The sequence below is a fragment of the Gossypium hirsutum genome, chromosome A09 (assembly GCF_007990345.1).
Source record: "Gossypium hirsutum isolate 1008001.06 chromosome A09, Gossypium_hirsutum_v2.1, whole genome shotgun sequence".
Classification (NCBI taxonomy): Eukaryota; Viridiplantae; Streptophyta; class Magnoliopsida; order Malvales; family Malvaceae; genus Gossypium; species Gossypium hirsutum.
This window is the reverse complement of record NC_053432.1, coordinates 69024265-69045260: the sequence shown is the minus strand read 5'-3', so window position 1 is coordinate 69045260 and position 20996 is coordinate 69024265. Positions and strand designations below refer to the sequence as shown.

The 20996-nt window shown below is 29.2% G+C and overlaps 1 protein-coding gene across 1 annotated transcript; it reads left to right on the top strand.

Annotated features, from left to right (window-relative positions):
* Nucleotides 1-3154: 3154 nt before the first annotated feature.
* Nucleotides 3155-3523, top strand: LOC107890085 (cyclin-dependent protein kinase inhibitor SMR13). The gene has a single exon (XM_016814598.1). The coding sequence runs from the start codon at nucleotides 3155-3157 to the stop codon at nucleotides 3521-3523; it is 369 nt and encodes a 122-aa protein (XP_016670087.1).
* The last annotated feature ends 17473 nt before the right edge of the window (nucleotides 3524-20996 follow it).

Here is a 20996-nt window from a genome sequence, read left to right as displayed (position 1 = left end):
CATACGATGTTACTCAATTTAATGGCATTACAAGCTTTGGTTACATTATCTACAAATCTCAAGACATTGAAAAAAGTGGTGAAGCTACATATCCCATCAAATTTATATTTGTATTAACTTTGATGGCAGTGGATATACTTGATTGAATTTGAATGTCATCAAGTATATTGAGAAACTCAAGGGTCAAGGCCATGTTAAGTTGAACCATGATTACCCAAACTCTGCATTCTGCCCAGGGAACCCTTGTGAAAAAGAGATCATATCAATGTTTACCAGACTTTTCAAAGGGCCCAGATTTATGCTTAATCTCATTTCTATATGTCTTCATATTATTCCAAGGTTATTTTCTGATGACTTTTATTATTATTATTCAAATAGATATGATATTGTCTAATAGTGCAAAAGATAACTTAGAACACATGTCGGGTCGGGTCGGTTCGGGAGAAAAAATAACAATGTTTGATGAGTTGATTTTGCCGTGTGAGACATCACCTGGTGGGACATTTTTAATTTTATTTCCTTTCACTTATTTTTTAGATCTAAATTTAAATTGAATTTATTATTATTGAATTCAGCCTTTCGCCATGCATAAATATAATTTTATATTTACATTTTGACTTTCAACCTTTTAAAATTTAAAAATTTATCATTGAGTTTTTATAAAATCATCACTCCACCCTTACGTAGAGTATTGTGGTATCCTCGCCTTATGTTGAGAATGTTAAGATCTTCACCTTCTTCATGCTTTGAATCTTTTATATCCACTTGTTGTTGATGTGGTTGGACAAGATCACATCTTTTCATACGTTGTGCTTTGGCAAATTATCTAGCTTTATGTCTCAGTCTTCTATCTGTGTTCAAAGTATATATACGTAGATTCATTTCATCTAATATTTTTGTGGGGATTTTACACCCTTAGTGTAGTTATTTCTCGTAATCTAATTTTTCAAATAAATTAGTTAAAAAAAATTCATAGTTAAAATTATGGCTCCTATACTATAGTGAAATTCTCACTTTGACTATTTTATTATTTTTCGGTCATTTTGCTTTCTCAATTTTTAATTCCGTCACTCAAGTTAGCCCCTTTAACAGTTTTTGTTAAAAAAAAATATAAACCAACTAATGAGACACTGCCACGTGTGAAAAATAAAAATTTACTTTCAAATTAAAAATAGTTAAAAATCCAAAAAAAATCCCCAAAAAATGAAAACTTAGAAAATTTCAAAAACTATAAGAAATTAAAATCTATTTTTGAAAATTATAAAAAAAATTAAAAATGATAACGCAAAATTTCCAAATTTTTTTAAATCATAAAATTTAAAAAAGGCATTTTTTTTAGGCTTTTAGGCTTTTAGAAAATTTTAGAATTTTATTAGAATTTTGAAGAATTTTATGGGTTTTTTTTTTGCATTTTTGTGATTTTTTATATTTTTTTAAATAAAAAAAATACTATAAAGTTCTTAGAAATTTTCAAAAAATTCCAAAGTTTCCTGAAAACTCTAAAATTCCGAACATTTTTTTAAAAAAAAGTATGAGTTTTGTTTTAATTTTTTAAATTTTGCATACTTATAACTAAATTTTTTTTTATAACTTTCAAAAGTAGATTAATATTTTTTATTTTTATTTTATGATTTTCCGGGTTTTAAGATTTTTAGGTATTTTCTTAAAAAAAGATGATTTTTGGGAATTTTAGGGTTTCTTATAAGTATGCAAAAGTTAAAAAAAATTTAAAAAATGTTTAGGGTTTTTAGAAAATTTTAGAATTTTATGAAAACTTATGAGAATTTTATGGCATTTTTTATTTTGAAAAACTCAATTTTAAAAAATATATATTAAATAAAAATCCATAAAATTTCCAAAAAAATACATTAAAAATATTGAAATTTTCATAAAATTCTAAAATTTTCTAAAACCCCTAAAATCTAAAAAAAACGCATTTATTAAAATTTATGAAAATTTTAAAATTTTTTTGAAAGTTTCACATACTTATAATTTTTTTGAAAAATTAATTTTATAAATTTATAAATTTTCTCATTTTTGGAACTTTTTTGAAATTTTTTGTGATTTTTTTTTTGGATTTTTAATATTTTTTAAAATTTTATTTCTAAAAATTACATGTTGGTTGGCCTATTTTCTTTTAACAGTTAAAAGAGCTAACTTGAATGATAAAATAAAAGTAGAGAGAAGAGATTGACTGAAAAAATGGTAAAAAGATTAAAGTGAGAATTTCACGATTAAATTTTAAATTAATCTTAAATTTAACTATAAAATTCGAAAAATTATAAATATTATGAGAAAGAAATATAAAATTCTAATAAAGATATTAGATAAGACAAATCTACATATAGGCGTAAAACTAAATAATTTTACAAAGCACCAACATATGAAAAACAAGCCAATATGGCAAATTCAATCTTGACTTTCTAAATATTGGCCTTTTTAAATGATAATTACAATTTTGATCCTTAAAAAAATTTAAATTAAACCATTTTTATAAACTTTAATCGCCAAAATAATAATAATAATTATTATTATTAGGAAAAAGCCTCTATTTCTGTCTCGTTTCCTTTTCTTTCTAGCTACTGCTTAGGGCAGCGGTCACAGCTGCCCAAAAGTTTTCCAACTCAAATATTAAAAACCCAACAATTGTAAGTTTGAGAGGGATCTGTCTTGTGTTTTCGGTTACCTCTTTCATGTTTCTTACTACATTAGTTCATCTTTACCTTCAAGTTTTTTAGGAGTAACAATATGTTTTTCTTCACTACCTGGTTATGATCTGATACTTGGGTTTTTTTCTTCTCTGCATCGTCATCTCCTTCAAATGATCCATTTCGGGGGTTGTTTTGATTTAGTATATTTGTTATCTTTGAAAAGTTTGAGCTTCTAAAGGGATTATATTCACTTGGCTTTTTCTTACTACTTTTTCAGTCAAAATTTAGTAGCTTAGCTTTAAAGTAGTAACTAGGTATAACAAGTACCGGATGACAGTTTCTTCTCTTCATTAAGTCACCCTGAAAAAAACTTGGTAAAGGGCTCGCACTTGTCTTTCTTTCTGCCAGTTTCAACATTCCTTCGGTTTCCTACTTGCGCTACTACTGCTCTTTAACTATTCGTCCACCACAAGTATTATTTGGTTTTATAGATTTCAATTTCAATGGCACCCACCAGCAGAAGAGGCAAAACAACAAGAAAAGCGAGCAAGCCAAGAAGAAGTCATTACAAGAGGAAGCTGGTCAAGCCCACTATTCAAAAGGCATCAGTGTTGGAGGAATTGCCTTCCAACTCTTCCACCATAACTTCAGATAATCTTTCCAAGTTGGAGGGCTCTACTACTACTGCAAGCCCATGCTCTACACCCAAAGCTCAAAGGTTTCGAATACCGGAGATGGATACATGCCCTCCAGCACCAAAGAAGCAAAGGGTTCTCTCCAATTGCTCATTGCAAAGAACACCTGTTGCTTTCTTTTCTCCTCCAGATTTAGATCTCTTTTTCTTCTTTGCACTTAGGGATATCTCAGTGTGATCATGATAAGTGCTAGCTTTTGCATAAAAATATATATAAAGACCATTCGATAGTTTAAGATTAGGTGTTCTTCCATTTCATCTTCTTCTTTGTTTAGTTTGATATCATTGAGTATAGTTTAAGAAAATCAGACCTTTTATGAGTGATTTAGGAAGAGGAAGAAGCAGCAAAAGTTGGTAGCTTGCTTACTTTTTTTAGGGGCAAATTTTGTTGGGTTTTCAAATTTGTAGGGTCTGCTAATCACCAAGTTTAGCTGGGGCTCTCCGACTCAATTTAGCTTTAATTCCTTTTTCTTTTTCAAATGTATTGCTGACTTTTGGAAGAATGCAATATTGTAATATGTGGGTGTAATTTGAAGTTTGTTAAGTGTGATATTGTTTATTAAGTCAACTTTAGAAAGTGAAAGAAGAGATAAATGCTGATTGCACAAGTGTGCAAATCCTTCATTATCTTACTATTTGTTTGATTAGATTTTTGTGGTCTATCTTATAAATTTATAGTGAATATCAATGAGTATATTTTTGAGTTGTATGTATTCTTTTACAAACACACAATTACATGGAAACATTAGTACAGATTAAAGACTTAATTAGTGGCTAAATTGGTGACATGGAGGGTCCCCCCACCTCCACCTCCAAGCACTTGATATACATATATATGGACCCGTTTGATTGAGATATGAATAAATAGCAAAGACTTCCACAAAAGGGTCTCCCCCACGTATTCTACTTTTTAACAGGTGTGAAGACTGGGTGTGGGTGGGGGAAGCTGAATAGCTGATCACCCTCAAATTCTTTTGATCAAGTTTTAAGTTTTCCCATTTTTTTTTATCTGCTAACTGCACCCCCAAATTCCCTTGGGATCATGACTACAAGACTACAATTTTTGTTCATGCCATTGTAGGATAAAACGTGAAGCTCAAGGGGGGATTCACCCTTATTTTCTTTTTTCAGTTTGTTGCTGAGTGAGAAAAGGAAAGCAAGTGTTGGCTTATATAAAGCAATATAAATAGAGGATAGAGATCATAGTGTCAGACTGTGGGTGTCTGCCTGTCTGAGCTAACCCCAGCATTGCTAAGAGAATCCAATGAACAGACTCGTGCGGGTTTTGATCATTGTTACTGTGGAGAATCTCTAAGATATTTTCACTTCATTTCTCTCTTTATTTGTCTTTTATAATGATAAATATAAAGTTGTTAAATTCTATCAATTGGTCACTCTCCATTATTTATCATCAACTTCCCCTTTCAATTATTTATTTCCATCATTTTTCTTCTATTGCATGCTTATAATGTGTTTTTCTTATTACAATATTATTTGGGATTCACTTTTATTGAATCATAACAAAATTATATTATTGGCTACTTATAATAATTTGGTGCACCTGAAGCCATCACCTCTACAACACAAGCCCAAAGTTAGAGTTTCTTTTTTGCATAATAATGAACCTTGTTCATTGTTTTGATGTAAGATATGATTCAAACATTAATTGTCAAAAGGACCAACGACGATGAAGGATACGAAGGAGAAGGAGGAGGAGTAGGAGCTTGCTTCAATTGAACCAAAAAAAAAACCCATAATTGATTTTAGTCAATTTACTTGCCTTACTTCAATTACTCAGATTTCTTTTACCCTGTGTTTTGTGCTTTTTTAATCCCCTACTTTTCAAGCTAAACAGATTACTCTATTTAAGATGTAATTGCAGGGCAAAGAAAGGAAAGTTAATTTTGTCTCATGTTTGCTAAATCAAGCTACTTCATAATTTTCTCCATCTTCTCTGTTTTTTTTTTGATATAATTGAAATTCGTTTTATAATTCACAAAGACTGATTCTTTCGAAGATTTATGATTATCCCTTTTAAAATATTATCTTCAAATTTTAAATTTATTTTCTTCTTTAAAAGTGTAATATATCTTACCACAACACACAATATTTATTGATGAAGTGATAAACCCAATATTTATTGATTCCATACTTCATTTAACTTGAAGAGTTGCCTCTCCATTTACTATTTTCCATAAAATGTCAAGCATTAAAGTTTTTTTTTTAAATTTTTTAATGGAGAGTGTAATGGACATGATATTATGGAATCTAGTACTAAAAGGTAATGGGAGCCTAGTTCATTGTTTAAAATTTTTATGGCTGATTGTGATTAATTTGTTTAATTATTAATTTCCTTTTCTTCCTCATAGTTTGCTCATTATGATTTTTTACTATTTATATATCATTTTTTGTTTTTTAAAAGAAATTAATTAATTCATTTCATAAATAAAATTATATAATTTAAAATAATAATAATAAATACTCATCATAGACGGTAAAAAGTAAGTTCTATCAACATAATAAATACTTCAAATTAAGCATTAATGAAATATTATAACACATATATTGAATACACAACATTAATTATGTTTAATCATAATTATAATGATGTCTTGCATACATATTATAGTTTATTTTTATACAATTTTTACTTTTATTAATCAACTTTTCAAATCACTAAATCAAAAATATATACTAGCTTAAACCAACATAATCTCTCGATTGTTGCAATAATAATAATATAAATTTAATTAACTTTATCATTTATTAAATATGAATATAAACATGTTACTTGTACTTAAATATATGATATCTTATATATTAAACTATTTTCATATTAATTAAACAAATAATACTCATATTCTATCTAAATTGATCAAATCCACTGTCCTATACTTAATACATTTGAAGTACTCTATTATTATTGTTGTAGGTTTAAGTTGCAGCAGCAGTCATTATCAAAGTCACAGCCAAAATTAACCTTTATGGACAAATTGAGATGGTTCACCACAGGGCTATATATATATATAAATGTAGTTAGGAGTGCACATATCAGTGCCTTGATGTATGATGAGATGACTTTGAAAAAAGAGAATTAGCGACCAACCGATGCTTTACCTTTCAATGTCTCCCCCATTGTTAATTTGAACTTTTGGAAATGGAATATTAAATAAATAAATAAATATATGATGAAGGGGATGGGATGGTTTGCATTCAATATTCATGCATGTCCCTCTGCTTAATTTCAATGATGAGGTCCCCTTTCCCTTGGAGAACCCACCTCTATATAATCACCCTGCTATGCTCCATTTTTTGTTGGTTATGACTGATATATGCCACTATGTCTGCCCAATCAACCTCTCTCTCTAAACAAACATATATATACATGGATTCATGAGTAATGGCTGGTAAAATGCTTGCTATAATACATGCAACTATATATGTGTATATTAGCCATACTCTCAAAACTCTACTGAGAGTTAATTTCATGGATTAAAATTACTCCACATCTTAATATAAAAAACAACAAAATTATCAACAAGTGATTAAAAGAAATAGAAATATACTTCTCTCTAGATAGTTAGTCTAAGTTACGAATCTTGGAGTTAACATTATTGAGAAGGCTTTCCCTAAATACTATCCAAGCTAGAACAGGACTAATTGACTCAAACTGTAAAACAAATAAAAGAATTATTATATTAAATGTATCATCACAAGTGTTCTCTTTTATTTTATTGTTTGAGACCTATTCTGCTCAAACTGAACTTCATATTCAAGTAAAACCTTTCAATTATGACAACTCAATTATGTAGAATCGAAGATTGGACACTCGGAGATGATATATTATTATTAGTAGCACTTAACTTTCTTTTAACTTAAAACAGTCTCTTCAATATTATTTAAGATTTAATTTCATCGTTGCACCACAATCACGGTTAACTCTTCTATAATTATTTGTTTACTATAATAATATTTTTATATAAATTATAAACTTTTTCTTAAAAAATTTATAATGATTCACAAATAATATATAATTAATATAAATAAATTAAATTAAATTTGATTTGATTTGATTTGATATATGTATTATATATAAAACTTTATATATTAAATATTCACCAAAACAATAAAATAATAGTAAAGTAAAAAAAAATCAGTGAATTAATGAAAAAGTATAATTCAAGATTAATGTAAATTGTTATTTATAGGCTTATTTTAATTCTAGTTCAAGTATATAAATAAATAATATCATATTATTTTAAATAATTTCTTACTTAAACATTAAAACTAAAAATTTGAATGGATAAAGATTTAGGTTAAATTCCATTATTAGTCCCTGTACTATGTGTGAGTGTGGAATTTAGTCATTGTACTTTATTTTGATCATTTTTAGTTCTTGTACTTTTCAAATTTTAAAATTCCAACCCTTACAAAAATGGTAACAATTAAATTATTACATATGTAATGTCATGTGAGCTTGTTATTTTCACATAGTACTCGCTGAAAAGATAATTAATGGGTTTAAAAGTTGTTTAAGGCAAGGCTTTAATTTCAATTTTCAAAAGGTATACAGGCTAAAAATGATCAAATTGAAGAATATGCATTAAATCAACTACTTGTGCATAGTACATGATTTTGCAATACTTTTGAAAAATGCTGTGGAAAAGTGCTTTTGAGAAGTATTTTTGAAAAGTTTAGTTTAAGATTCAAGTGTTTAGCATTGCTGTCAAAATGTGGTTTTGAGAAAATAAAATGTCTATTTTAAACATGATATTATCAAGTAACAAATATACATTTAAATAATGTTCAAATTAGTTAATATTATTATATTTTAGTAAGAATATAAAAAATAAATTATTATAACTTGTTGTTAATATCTTAATATATGAAATATAAATTTTAAATATTTTTAATCAATAAATATTAAGTTATTTTTAAATTTTAATTAGAATATATAAACTATATTTTAAATATTTAAACATAACCATTAAATATTTGTAATTAGATATTAACACATTTGTATTATTTTAAAAAAATATTTTTTTATTTTTAATTAATGATTTTAACAAATTTGTAATTAAGCACCAAGAAAGCACTATATTATTAGAGGGATGAAAAAGTAATTAAGCACTAAAAGTGCTTTTGAGAAAGGAAAATCTAAAAATTTTAGCTTCTCATTCTCAAAAGTGCTTTTAAGAGAAGACAAAAACATCTTGTTTAACACAGATTTTCTTTCAAAAGTGTTTTCAAGCCAAAAGGGCTTTTTTTAAGCACTACTAAACAAGCCTTAATAGTAGAATTTAACTAAACAAATTTAGTTGCTACTATTTAGGTCATGAGTGAAATTTCAAATTTTAAAAAAGTATAAGAACTAAAAGTGACTAATTCAAAAACTACAATGATTAAAATTGACTAAATATTAGAATATAAAGACTAAATCCACAATTTATACATAATACAAAGACTAATAAATAATAACATCATTTAACCAAGGATTTAATTACACTTAATAGTCATATTGAATTACACTATCATTGTTTTTTAAACCTATTTTTTCTATTATTATATTAACAATAAATAAAAATTTTGTATAGATAAAAGTCATATAAAAATTGAATTACATTTTATATTCATATTAAAGAACACTTTAATTGTAATTTAAGCTATTCAAATTTATGAATAAACAATTTTTTATTATTTTAAATTATTTTTATATGAACATAAGAAATTATTATAATACTAACAATTTAAATTTCGAATTAAACTTTATATTAAATTTTGAATTATTTTTTTTGGAAGGGTGTTTGATAAACTGAAAAATTAAGTATTGAATTTTTACTGCTAAATTCTGTAAGTGCTTAATTTATATTAGAAAATTGTTTGATAAAAGTAAATATTGGTTTATAAGATTATTTATTTTTATTTATAATTTTATTAATATAAGATTTTATATTATTTTGGATAGTTTTGGATGAAAACTAAATATGGTAATTTGAATATCTCATTTTTTAACAAAAATGATAATTTATTTAAATTTTTAATAAAATAAAATCAACTTAATATTTTCTATATTGAGTGATAAGTAGTTACCTACCTACCTACCTTATTCAGCACTTTTTTTTTTATTGAAAATTTTATATTAAGTAAAAAGTTGAAATGATTATCAAACCTATTTAAAATATTAACTGAAATTTTCATTTTCAAATGAAATAAAAATTTTCAATGGGTCAAAAACGCCTTAATTTAAAATTTTAAATTAAGAGTTAAAAATAGTAATAAGAGTTAATATTTCTTAATATATTATATTATTAATGTATTTTAAAAAATATGATGTGTCATATTATTATTGGATGTTTAAAATGTGACTTTTTAAAGATGATTTAATCTGAGATAATTAAAAAGTTAGAAATGAAGGCATAGAGTTAAGTAAGGTTAAGTAAAACTTGATCTGATTTAAAAAAAATAAATTTCAGGTTAATCGAATCGAGTTATTTGAGTCAACTCGAATAAGTAATTCGAGTTTCGAATTCGAATCGAGTTGAATTTTACAATTCGAATAACTTAAATAATTCGAATAATTAAAATAAAAAATTGGTGTAAATATTCTTTTGGTCCCTGTCAAGTTTGAAAATGAGTAAATTGGTTTTTCTCTCAACAAAAATTACAAAAAAAAAAATAATTTTCAAAGATTCAAAATATTTATATTTTTAAAAAATTATAAAAAATTTTAAAAAAGTTCTAAAAATATTTTAAAAAATAAAATTTAGACCTAAATAAGTTAATTAATGATTCAAGTTTATCATACTAAAGTATTTTTTTATTGGGAATAAATTATATTAGGATATCCTAAAAAGCATAGTTTGTAGGTACCAATAAAATAGTGTCACCTCATTAAATTTTAAAGATAACAAAGTATTATTATACATTCATCTATAACTAATATCTTCTTCAACTTAATTTAACTTTAATTAAATTACTTAAAATAATTAATTTTTTAATTTATAAAAAAATATTTTTTCTTCTTTTACAAATTTTAATCATTATGTTTTTGTTTTTCAAAAGTTAATATATATAATTTTATTTTTGTGCAACCAATTTAAAAAAAATTAGTAATTTTTGTGCAATTTTTCTATGTCATTAACACATAATTTTGATAATTATTTTTCTCTCAACCTTGAACCTAAAACCCCAAATTTTAAACTTGAATCTTAAACTTAAACCTTGAACCTCGAGGCTTAGGGTTCAGGGTTTGAAATTTAGTGTTCAAGGTTTAAGGTTTAGTGTTATGGGTTTGGGTTCAATGGTTCAAGTTTACGTGTTATGAGTTTGGGATTCATGGTTTAAAGATTTGGGGTTACACATTCATGTTTAGAGTTTTAGGTTTTGGGTTTAGGGTTTGAGATTCCATATTTAGAGTTCAGGGTAAAAATTAACCAAAATTATGTGTCAATGGCATGAAAAAAGTTATTGAAATGTGATTAAATAATTGAAAAGAGACCATGAATCCATAAAATACAGTGCTTTTGAAAGATCCATAAATCAAGTTAGGATTATAAAATAAGACTAGTCAAGTTGATTAATTTAAAATTTTTTTATTCTATTCGATCGAATACTCACTCTGAGTTAACTTGTAAAGAATGTGAAGGGAGTGGTGGAAGGTTAAAGGATCCCTAATTCCCATTTGTTTAGAAGGCTATATGTTTAAGTAACTGTGTGATTTAGTGAATGCTGCAGAACATGAATAAGTGCCTTTATTTATTTGCATGGTTATGATGGATGGAGAAGTGAAAGAGAAAAAAGATGAGAAAATACAGTCTCTCAAATACTTTTTTCTACTATATGAATCCATGTTTGCCATGCAATTGCAACTGTCTGTCAATTTCTCTAAAAGAAAGATCAAAAGCTACAATGTCATGCTATCTTTTTCCTTTTGCTTTTTTGTAATCAACATGGACTTGATTTATCATCAACATCATATAATCTTCACCTTAATTAACATCAACCGATTGCTGATTTTTAGTTCCATCTTCTAGTTGTGGTGGTAATGTTAATTACTCAGAAGTTGAGATCATTGATTTCCCTTCTCCCTCTTTTCATATCTTCCTTCATGCATTTAATTTTTTCTGTGGACCGACTACTTTTAAAAGGCATAAAGGCAGTATATACGTATCTCAAGACATTAAAGCCAAGACTGCTATAATCACAGCATCTTCTTTTTCTCAATGTGTTTTAGTAGTACTGCTAAAGTTTCTTAAGGATCAACAATGGAAAAGCTCTGTGAAGCGGAGCAGATTCTTTTCGGTCTGATATGGCATGTCTTGATCAATGCTGCCTCTTCTATTGTTTTCTACTTTTAAATTTTTAATAAAGTAAATTTGGTTGCACCGAAAAAGGAAAAGTTGGAATTCCATTTCTTTTTTCAGACCATCCAAACAGATTCTTCTGGAAAAAACATGTGCCAGCTTTTGTCTAACTTTGCTTAGGCCATTGTATCCAAACCAATCGCTGGGGGCTCTTTAGACTGCTCCAGGGATTCCACTACTACCACTTTAATTCATTGCTCATTGATTTAATAATGCACTACATCATGTTAAATAACATAATTCCATGTTCAACTCAACGGATGCAATCTTAAATTGCTTGTAATGGATGATAAAATGGCTCATTTGGCTTAACCAAACACACCCACACTGCTGTTATAACTCGAATCAAAATGTGATGCTAATGTTTTCTTCACTATACCATATAATTTGTAGTAATCATCAATACTACTTTTATACTATGGGGAAAAAAGAAAAAGGGGCATTCAGATAATCATCTTTCCATGTCGTATATACCATACTGGCAGAAAAAAGAAATTGAAATTGGATATTCAAAAATAGGTATCATTAATAACACTCAACACATAAGACAAGTAAGAAAGCGAAGTTTTAACATGGTTCCTTTAATGTATATTCCTTCATTTTTTTTTTCTTTTTCTTTTCTTTCCTGGATAAAAAAGCATTTACTCTTATTGGCATCTCCTATTTAGGGTATCTTCTACACTAATCTTTCAGAGAAAGGAGAAAATATTGAGGGGTGAACTTTCAAGGATCACACCATTTTTTTTTCCATAACTTTGGACCACAAATGCTCTTTGTTGAATAGATTCTTATGAGGGAATAAAGTATGAATTTGTCTGGAAATCAAACATCCTATTCATTGGAGAGGTAAACAAACTTGCATGGATTGGAGGATAAATGTTTATGTATGAAAGCTATACTTACAAAACATTTACGAGTAACTCATCTTACAACATTAGATTTTGAATTTATATAAAAATATGGTATAATATACTGTGTAACATTTTGATTTCCAAGAGCCTCATTTTTGCACTTTAACTGATCCTAGCACAGCGTCTGCACATGCAGGTATATAAGAAATACAAAGAGAATGTTATAAATCTGCAGACAGTAATAGTGTACGTACGTACTACTTCCCTATTACTCCATCTTTATTTATTAAAGGGATAAAGTAGTAGAATATAATCTTTGACAATGAACAAAGACTTGGAATCTCCATTAATTTTTGTATACCAGAATCCGTGTGTGTATATTAAATAAAAGCTTCTGTAGTGCTGTATATTCTCCATTGCTGAATAAGGGGAAGAAACTACTTTCCCTTATTTTCCTTACTCTCCTATTGCTCTTCCATTTTCATTTTTTCTCTTCTTTCCTTTAAAACACATTCAAAGATCAAAAGCACTGATCTATTACCTTTCCTTCTTATGAACATATCTTCACTGAGGAATAATGTTAAGGGTGGCTTTAGACTTTAAGATGAAAATTTATATGTTAACTTTGGTCCACAGATGCCCTTTATTCAACATTTCTTTAGTAATTCAAGATAAAGTCTAAATATCTTCCCAATTAAAAAAACTTTGAAGCAACATGTTTAATACATTTGAAAAGTTAAATGCTTAATCGTTGTTCAACTCCATATATAAATTTAATTAACCTCAGTCAAATCTTCAACAATATCCTGGATTTTGTTAGTGTTTGGGATGTAGATAATAGTAATGCATAGTATTCTACATTTTATTATCATTGCCATCTGTGCCCCTAATTATAATTATACTTTATAAAATTTTAAATTAGCAATAACAATAGTATTGCACTTTTGTCTATCTCAAAATGATAAAAATTTAATTTAATATTTTAAAAATTATAAAGATATAAACTAGCTATTAAAATGATAGAATTGTAATTTTACTATTACAAAAAAATACAATTTAATTTTGGCTCAAAAAAAAATTTCTGGCTTCACTCCTAATTACGATGATACAAATGCTCATTAATTTGTTAAAATATCAATAACATATGCAAAAAGTTAATTGCATTTATATTTATAATATTGGAAAAATATGGGAGAAACTGAAGTAGAGGTTTCCCATATCTACCTCCAACATGTTGAGTCGGAAAAAGTAGAGGAATAACACAAGCATGGGAGGAATTAATATTGTGAGATGAGAAAGAAAGGATTGGTTATTGTATATTCTTACTTCCCCAAACATTACTTGAGGAAGGGAAAGAGATGGCTTTCTTTTCTTTTACTTTCAATTTGTATACAAACGCATCTTGCAATTAATCTGAGAAAGAGAATGAATGAAATGAATCTGCCATTTATTCTCTTTGTTGGACAAATTTTTTAATAAAAGTTTGGCCCACCAGGCTTGATTGGCCTGGCCCAGCCCAAGCTAGCTTGGGGTAAGCATATTTTGTTCTCCATCTGAATTTAATTAATTAATATATTTTCATTAAAAAATTTTATCATTTGCTTTTTAGTTTTTATTATGAAGTAGTTCAAAAAATTAAATAACTGAAACAGATTAATTTTTTACTGATGTCTTTATTTTAGTAAGGAGGTTGGCTAGTCAGTGGATGGTATAGAGGATCTGTAAGAGAGAAGAGAAAAACTCAAAGGGCACCGGAGTCAAACTCTGGAGCATCCTCTGATGCCTTTGTGAACTAGGGTTTTAGGCTGAAGACAATGTAACATATTGCCTTATTTATAGGCCTTTGATTCTTGCCTGCACATGAACGAGTAGATGCTCGGATCTGACGCTAAGCTGCTAAGTTACTTCATATTTCCAATGAAGTTGTAGAATCTTCCAGAAACTGATAGATGAAGATGCATGAGAGCTCTTGTACAGGAGGGAGTATTGATGCTCCTATGAGGGAGAATCCCTTTAAGGCTTGGATGGCCTAGTCCTCAGAGGCCAACTCGTTATGGGTTTGTTTACCCTTGGTGGGTTGTTTTTGTCTTTACCGACCTATTGTATCTTAACTAAGCTATATTAGGCATTAACAATATTCCCGACGAAAGATGGTCTGCAGCAGGCTTCAAAGTTTCTTGTGAAAAACTGGTTACAGCTGCTGTGTCAGGATTTAGGATTTGGGAAAGGTTGTTGCCTTTCCAATGCCTCTGATATCATGAATATAATATAAATAGCACCATATATGCAAGACATTGAATCCTTTGTATTCTTTGGATTTGTGCAATGTCGAGTGTGACACAAAGGGGTATTACTAGAGGTTATTCTCCTTTTGCGGCATATAGATGTTATTTCTTAGTCTGTCGACATAGAGTCAGTTAGAATGCATCTAAAAGATTTAGGAATATCTCGAGGTTCCTAGGGACTTTACAGTTGAGGGCAGATAATGTTGAAGAGAGACAAAAAATCTTTTGTGTTTTCATTTCCCACTGAATCCTTTCTCTTTTGAGGTTTTGAATTAGTATGGTCTAAACCCTAGCCAAAGGATGGGCCATCCTAGTAACTTACTTCATCCAATGCTGCGAATTTCTGGTGTTGTTCCCCATCTATTTTCATGTAAGCTTAAATCTAAGTGTTGGTATTATCTTCAACCCGAATAATTTGCCAGTGTGTTCGTGGGTTTGAAAGATTTTGATTGGATGGACAAGGTTGCATTCATCTCCATAATTAGGAAATCTTCGCGTCTCGAATGGGGCTTTAGCGCCTTCTTCAACTTTAAGAACCAAAAGTGCAATGTGAAGCTATCGGTGTCTGGCGAGAAGGAGACAAGTAACTTCCTCAATCACTCCCTCTCTTACGAAATCAATATTTTGCTAATTCACAAATATTGTCTAGGCTGGATTGGTGGAATACTTCATTTGGACCTAAAATACTTTGAGACTTTCTCTTCAAGTCTTCCAACAAAGTAAGTATGCCTTCTGTTCTAGTTCTTATTTTGGATATTGGATTGTCTCGTCGAGTCCTAAGTTTTTGGTTGTGTGACTTTACAAGGGGTCGGCTGTAACAAACCGATTTCCAACCGGAAATTTCAGTTCCAAGACTTAATTTATTAAGTCGAATTGTTTGAAAAGTTAAACCAAGAAAATTACAAGTCAAATTTGAGTTTAAATGGAATTAGCTAAAAATTAAAGTGATTAAGTTGTTATAAGAATAGTACAGAATTAAATTATTGAAATTTAGAAATAAGTAAATAGTAATTGATAGTAATTAACCAAATATTTAAAAATTAAGCAAATTAACCATTGTGAACATATGGATGGTGGATAGATTTAAATATTTAATGGAAAGAATAAGAGAAACAAATGCTAAGAAAAAGGGATTGTCATCTGTTTAAAAAAAAAAAAAAAGAAGAAGATGAAGAAGTTTTGCCATATTTTCTCATTGCCGAACCAAAATTTAGAGGTAAGAGATGTTTCCTTTTTAAATTCTTGAAGGATTTCTAACATATGATGATAATTAACATTACAATTCAAAAGGTTGTAGGCATTTTCTCCATCAGAAATATCTTCTAGTTGGGGACAATAAAAATAATGAGAAGATATATAAACTTTTTCCATACAACAGGGAATTCGAAGAACTCCCCTAGCTTTAGTTTCATCAGAATATGCTTCTTAGGATCTAGTTTCAACCTTCTCATCCCTCAAGATATAAGTTGCTTAGTCCCCTCCCTTCAAACCACAAGGTATACCCTCTCAAAGTCTTTTTTCTCCTCAAAGGTATATATATATATATTGAAACAATGACACGAAATGTCATATCCTTCTCTGCCTACATTTGATCATGAATCCAATTATTAACCACCAAGAGTTCCTAACTAGCTATCTGTGTACCAAATAGTAGAAATTCAACAAATCCATAATAAACTAGTGTGGTGGGAAGTGAAACCCACCTCCATAAAAACTAGCTGGAGGTAAAATTTAGGCCTCCCTCCTCTGAAAAGTGGCCTAAACATAGACTTTTACTTAGGATGTCTTGTAAGAAGACCCATGCATCTTAGCACCTTTCGCATCTTGTAACACCCTAATCTCGAATACGGAGTACTCGAATACTAAGGCACTACATCAGGTCGCCGGAGTAACCCGGCAAAATTTTCAAATAATTTTAAAACATTGAAATACATTTTATATAAGAAAAAATACCATACATAGTTATACTGAAAATAATAATAAAAGTAGTTATACAAAATATGTGGAGCTCCAATATCATTGTATATCAAAATAGTCAAAATAACAAAAAATGATAAATGAGTTACAGACCTACAAAAAAAATACAAGTAAGGCCTTAGAAATACAATGCCCACTAATAGATAAGGTACTATACTCTGAATATGTGATGCTAGGAGTCTCTCGTTGATGATGTTTCTCGGACACGAATAAAAGTCTACAAATCTTAACATTAAGAAAATTCAAAGGCTAAGCTTTACAAGCTCAGTGGTACACAAAAAATCTACCATACTTCAAGCAATTCATAAATATAAGCATGCAAATCAAATGTATACATAAAAACATGACATGAGTATCGAGTAATTAAAACATGAGTCATTAAATCTACATAACCAAATCGCTTGCATATCAAATTTGTCAAACTTATTAGATTTCACATATTGCTCAAATAATAGGCTATTTGGATAGTCTCGCGCCACTCATGGTTGCTAGTCAAATAATCCGGGTGTCCGTGGGGTTATCCCGAGTGCAACTCATGGCCGCTAGTTAGGTTAGAGCCCGAAGGCTGAGCGCAAACAAAGCATCAAACATATAATCACAAAAAATACAACCATGACATTCGAGTCTCATACTTGTTTCAACTTGCTTATCATTCCAGCTAAAATATTAACTAATGAGATGTGACAGTCTACTACCTTAACATTCTGACCTTTTCTCATTCAAAAATTTATAACTCTTAATATATAACTCTAAATCGAGCACCGTTTGTTTTAAACGAAACTAGACTTCTATACGATTATAGAGATATAAGGCTCACTTCCTATTTTATCTTGTGAAATTTTTGATGATTTTTCAAAGTTACTGTTAAATCTATTTTATAAAAATTCTGCTGCCAGATTTTTATGACCTTTCAACACTAAAAAATTCATATCTTTTAAAATACAAATCAAAATCGATCAACGTTTGTTCTAAACAAAACTAGAACTCATGGTTACAATGATATATAGATCACTTCTAAATTATTTTTACAGGATTTATAGTGAATTTTCAAACTTACTATTCATGTAATAATTTGTTTCTAGCATATTTCACAACTAAGTTTTTAGCTTCATTTTAAATCATCCAAACAAGATTTCCATCTAAAGACCTATAACATGCATTCATTATCACACAAACATCATATTTATGACTTATCAAGAAGTATAGGAGAGTTAGAGGGTACCACCTTGATGGAAGAACACCAACAAAGTTTCTTGCCTAACTCTCCACGCCACTTTGCCTTTACCCTTAGTTTTAGAAGATTCACCACGCTCTTTAACTAATAACCATGTAACACATAAGATTTTCCACAAAAAAATAAGAGTTGATAGGATGTAAAAATACATACTTTAAATAAATAAATAAATAAATAAAAATATGAGAAGATGGGTAGAGACTTCCTCAAACTCAAACCCTTCCAAATACCCAAAAACCTCCACCTTCATCCTTGATGAACATAGATATATATATTTTCTTCCATGGAACTTTTTAAAAAAAAAAATAGATCAAGACCCTTACCTTCTTTGAGAATTGGAAGATGAAAAAAAATGGTGAGAACTCACTCAAATCTCTCTCCCTCTACATGACTTGTTAAGGAAAAATAGATGGAGAAGAGAAGAAAAAAAATGAAGAAATGTAAAAGGAAAAAAAACAATAGGGTGATTATAGTATAGAAAAAAAAATTAGGGACAAATTCATTTTATCCGATACCTCAATCTACCAAACCATCTTTTCTCATTTATTGGGAGAAGATTTTTATTCAAAAAATGGTAAAATACCATTTTAACCATTCATCTTCCCCCTACTTCACATAAGCTTCCCAACATACTTAATTTTTTATAGAAAAGGTCTAAAATTCACCCAAATTAATTCCAACAAAAACTTAATCCCAAAATAAATTTATCCGTTGCCAACCTAGGTCAACACTCGAATGTTAACTCGAGAATTTAGGGTCGTTACACATCTCTTGTTCTGTCGTCATACACTTACACTTGACAATCGCCGCTGATTCATCATAATCCCTTATATGTTCTAGGATTTGCCCCTTTTGGTTCTTGACTATTGGAGGTTTCCTGGAATCAACTATGGCCAACTTATTACTCATTGCTACCACCTTATTATTGACAATAGAAGACCTACCTCTACCTTTTTGCAATGGAGGTTTGTCAATCCTCCCTCTTTTGCTTGCAAGTTTGACAATTTTCTAAGATTGCAAAAACATAGAGTAAAAAGGAAAATTTTGAAATGACAAAAAAAAAAAGAATAAGAATCTCAAGCAACTATTTTGGAACAAAAAAGTAGCCTTAGGAAACGTAGAAGAATAATTTATAGATTTTTTAATTATTCTTCATAAATATGTCATTTTGAGGACTTAAAGTCATGACCTTCAGCATCTGGCCACCTGAACAATGTTGGATGCTCCTTATCATGACCACTGCTCCCTAAAAGAATGTAACATTTTTTATAACTATTTAATGATGCTTCACCTTCTCTGATTGGAAAAGTTTTTAAGGGACCTACAAAGTATGTCTCACGAAAGGTCACTTTATAGCCCCTTGCTTGACCCGGAGGGGCTATTGTTATATCTCTTTGCCAAGAGGACATGTGTTAGCCAAATAAGCATTGTTGAATCCGCATTGACTTCTTGAGCATGACCTCTCATCCCACCTCAAACGAAACTAACCACTCGGGCTTAAAGGTGAATGTTATCCTAATGTAAACACGCTTCCAAGAAAATAAAGAATCTATTTAAGCTTGATTACCTCATATTGACAGAATCCTATGATACGTGCCTATGATTATCCATTACCCATTTAATGGGATTGAATGCTTATTTAGCCATGTCATACCAGTGGACAAGGGGACCTCCAGAGGCGATGCTAGAAATTTTTTTAGGGGGCGAAATTAAATTGTAATTTTTACGACAGTAAAAATGTAATTTCACCATTTGAATAGCTTATATTCTTATAATTTTTAATGGATTAAATCAAATTTTTATTATTTTTAGGGGGCGAAATTAAATTGTAATTTTTACTATAGTAAAAATGCAATTTCACCATTTGAATAGCCTATATTTTTATAATTTTTAATGGATTAAATCAAATTTTTATTATTTTTAAGGGGGCGAAAGTACAATTTTATCATTACTAATTTAAAATTTTAAAAAATTTAAAGGGCCTAAATGAAAAATTTTCCATTTTAGGGGGGTTAGAGCCCTTGCTAGCCCCCTAAATACGCCCTTGGAGACCTCTCTTATAAATTCCCCCGAAAACTATGACCCTAAAGTTACTCTGAGCACCTGTTTTCTCAATCAATTTGTCCTCTTGTCCTTGTATCGACTCTCAACCTCTACAGGTGAATCAACCTCCATCATCCTCCCTAATCTCCTCATTGTCCTCCTCACTTGTTGTATTATGTATCAACAAAGGTCTTCAAGAAATAATTAAGATTGTATTGAAAGGACTAAATGTTGGTTTGATGGTGAGGCCAATGTCCATATCAAGGCAAATCCTCATGCAAGCTTTTAACCTCGCACGAATAATAAATGTGTCGTACAAGGATGATGATGGATTCACAAAGCTAGAGATATCTTACAAACATTACATCACCAAAGTGCTAATTGATGTGATAATCCTTGAAGAATAGGATATGCATGGCGACTACTCTTTTTCTCTTATGATGCATATTGTTCCTTATTGGTTTGACAAATTATTAGTGTTGTTGTCTTGCTTTAAACAAACATTTTTCAAGTTTTTGTTTTAGTTTTTTTTCTAAACTAAAACTTTACTAATAAATAGGAGATCACAAAAGTAGCATAACAAGGAATCCAAAAGCAAAAAGTTCAACACCTTCTACTAATAAAATCCCCATGCAACGGTCCGATTTTTAGTGGTACCGAAAAATGCGATTTTGGAATTCTATTTTCGTAAATTGAGTCTGTAAGTATTAAATATGAATATTTGCGAAGATAAAAAAATATATTAAAAATTGGTCCATAATTTTTGCTGAATTTATAGTTAATTAAGGCTCAATGACAAAAATGTAAAAGTCTACACCTAAGCATGTATAATAGGAGTGCCTCACCTATAAACGGCATATATACTAGGGGTGTTCAAACGATCAATTCAGTTAATAAT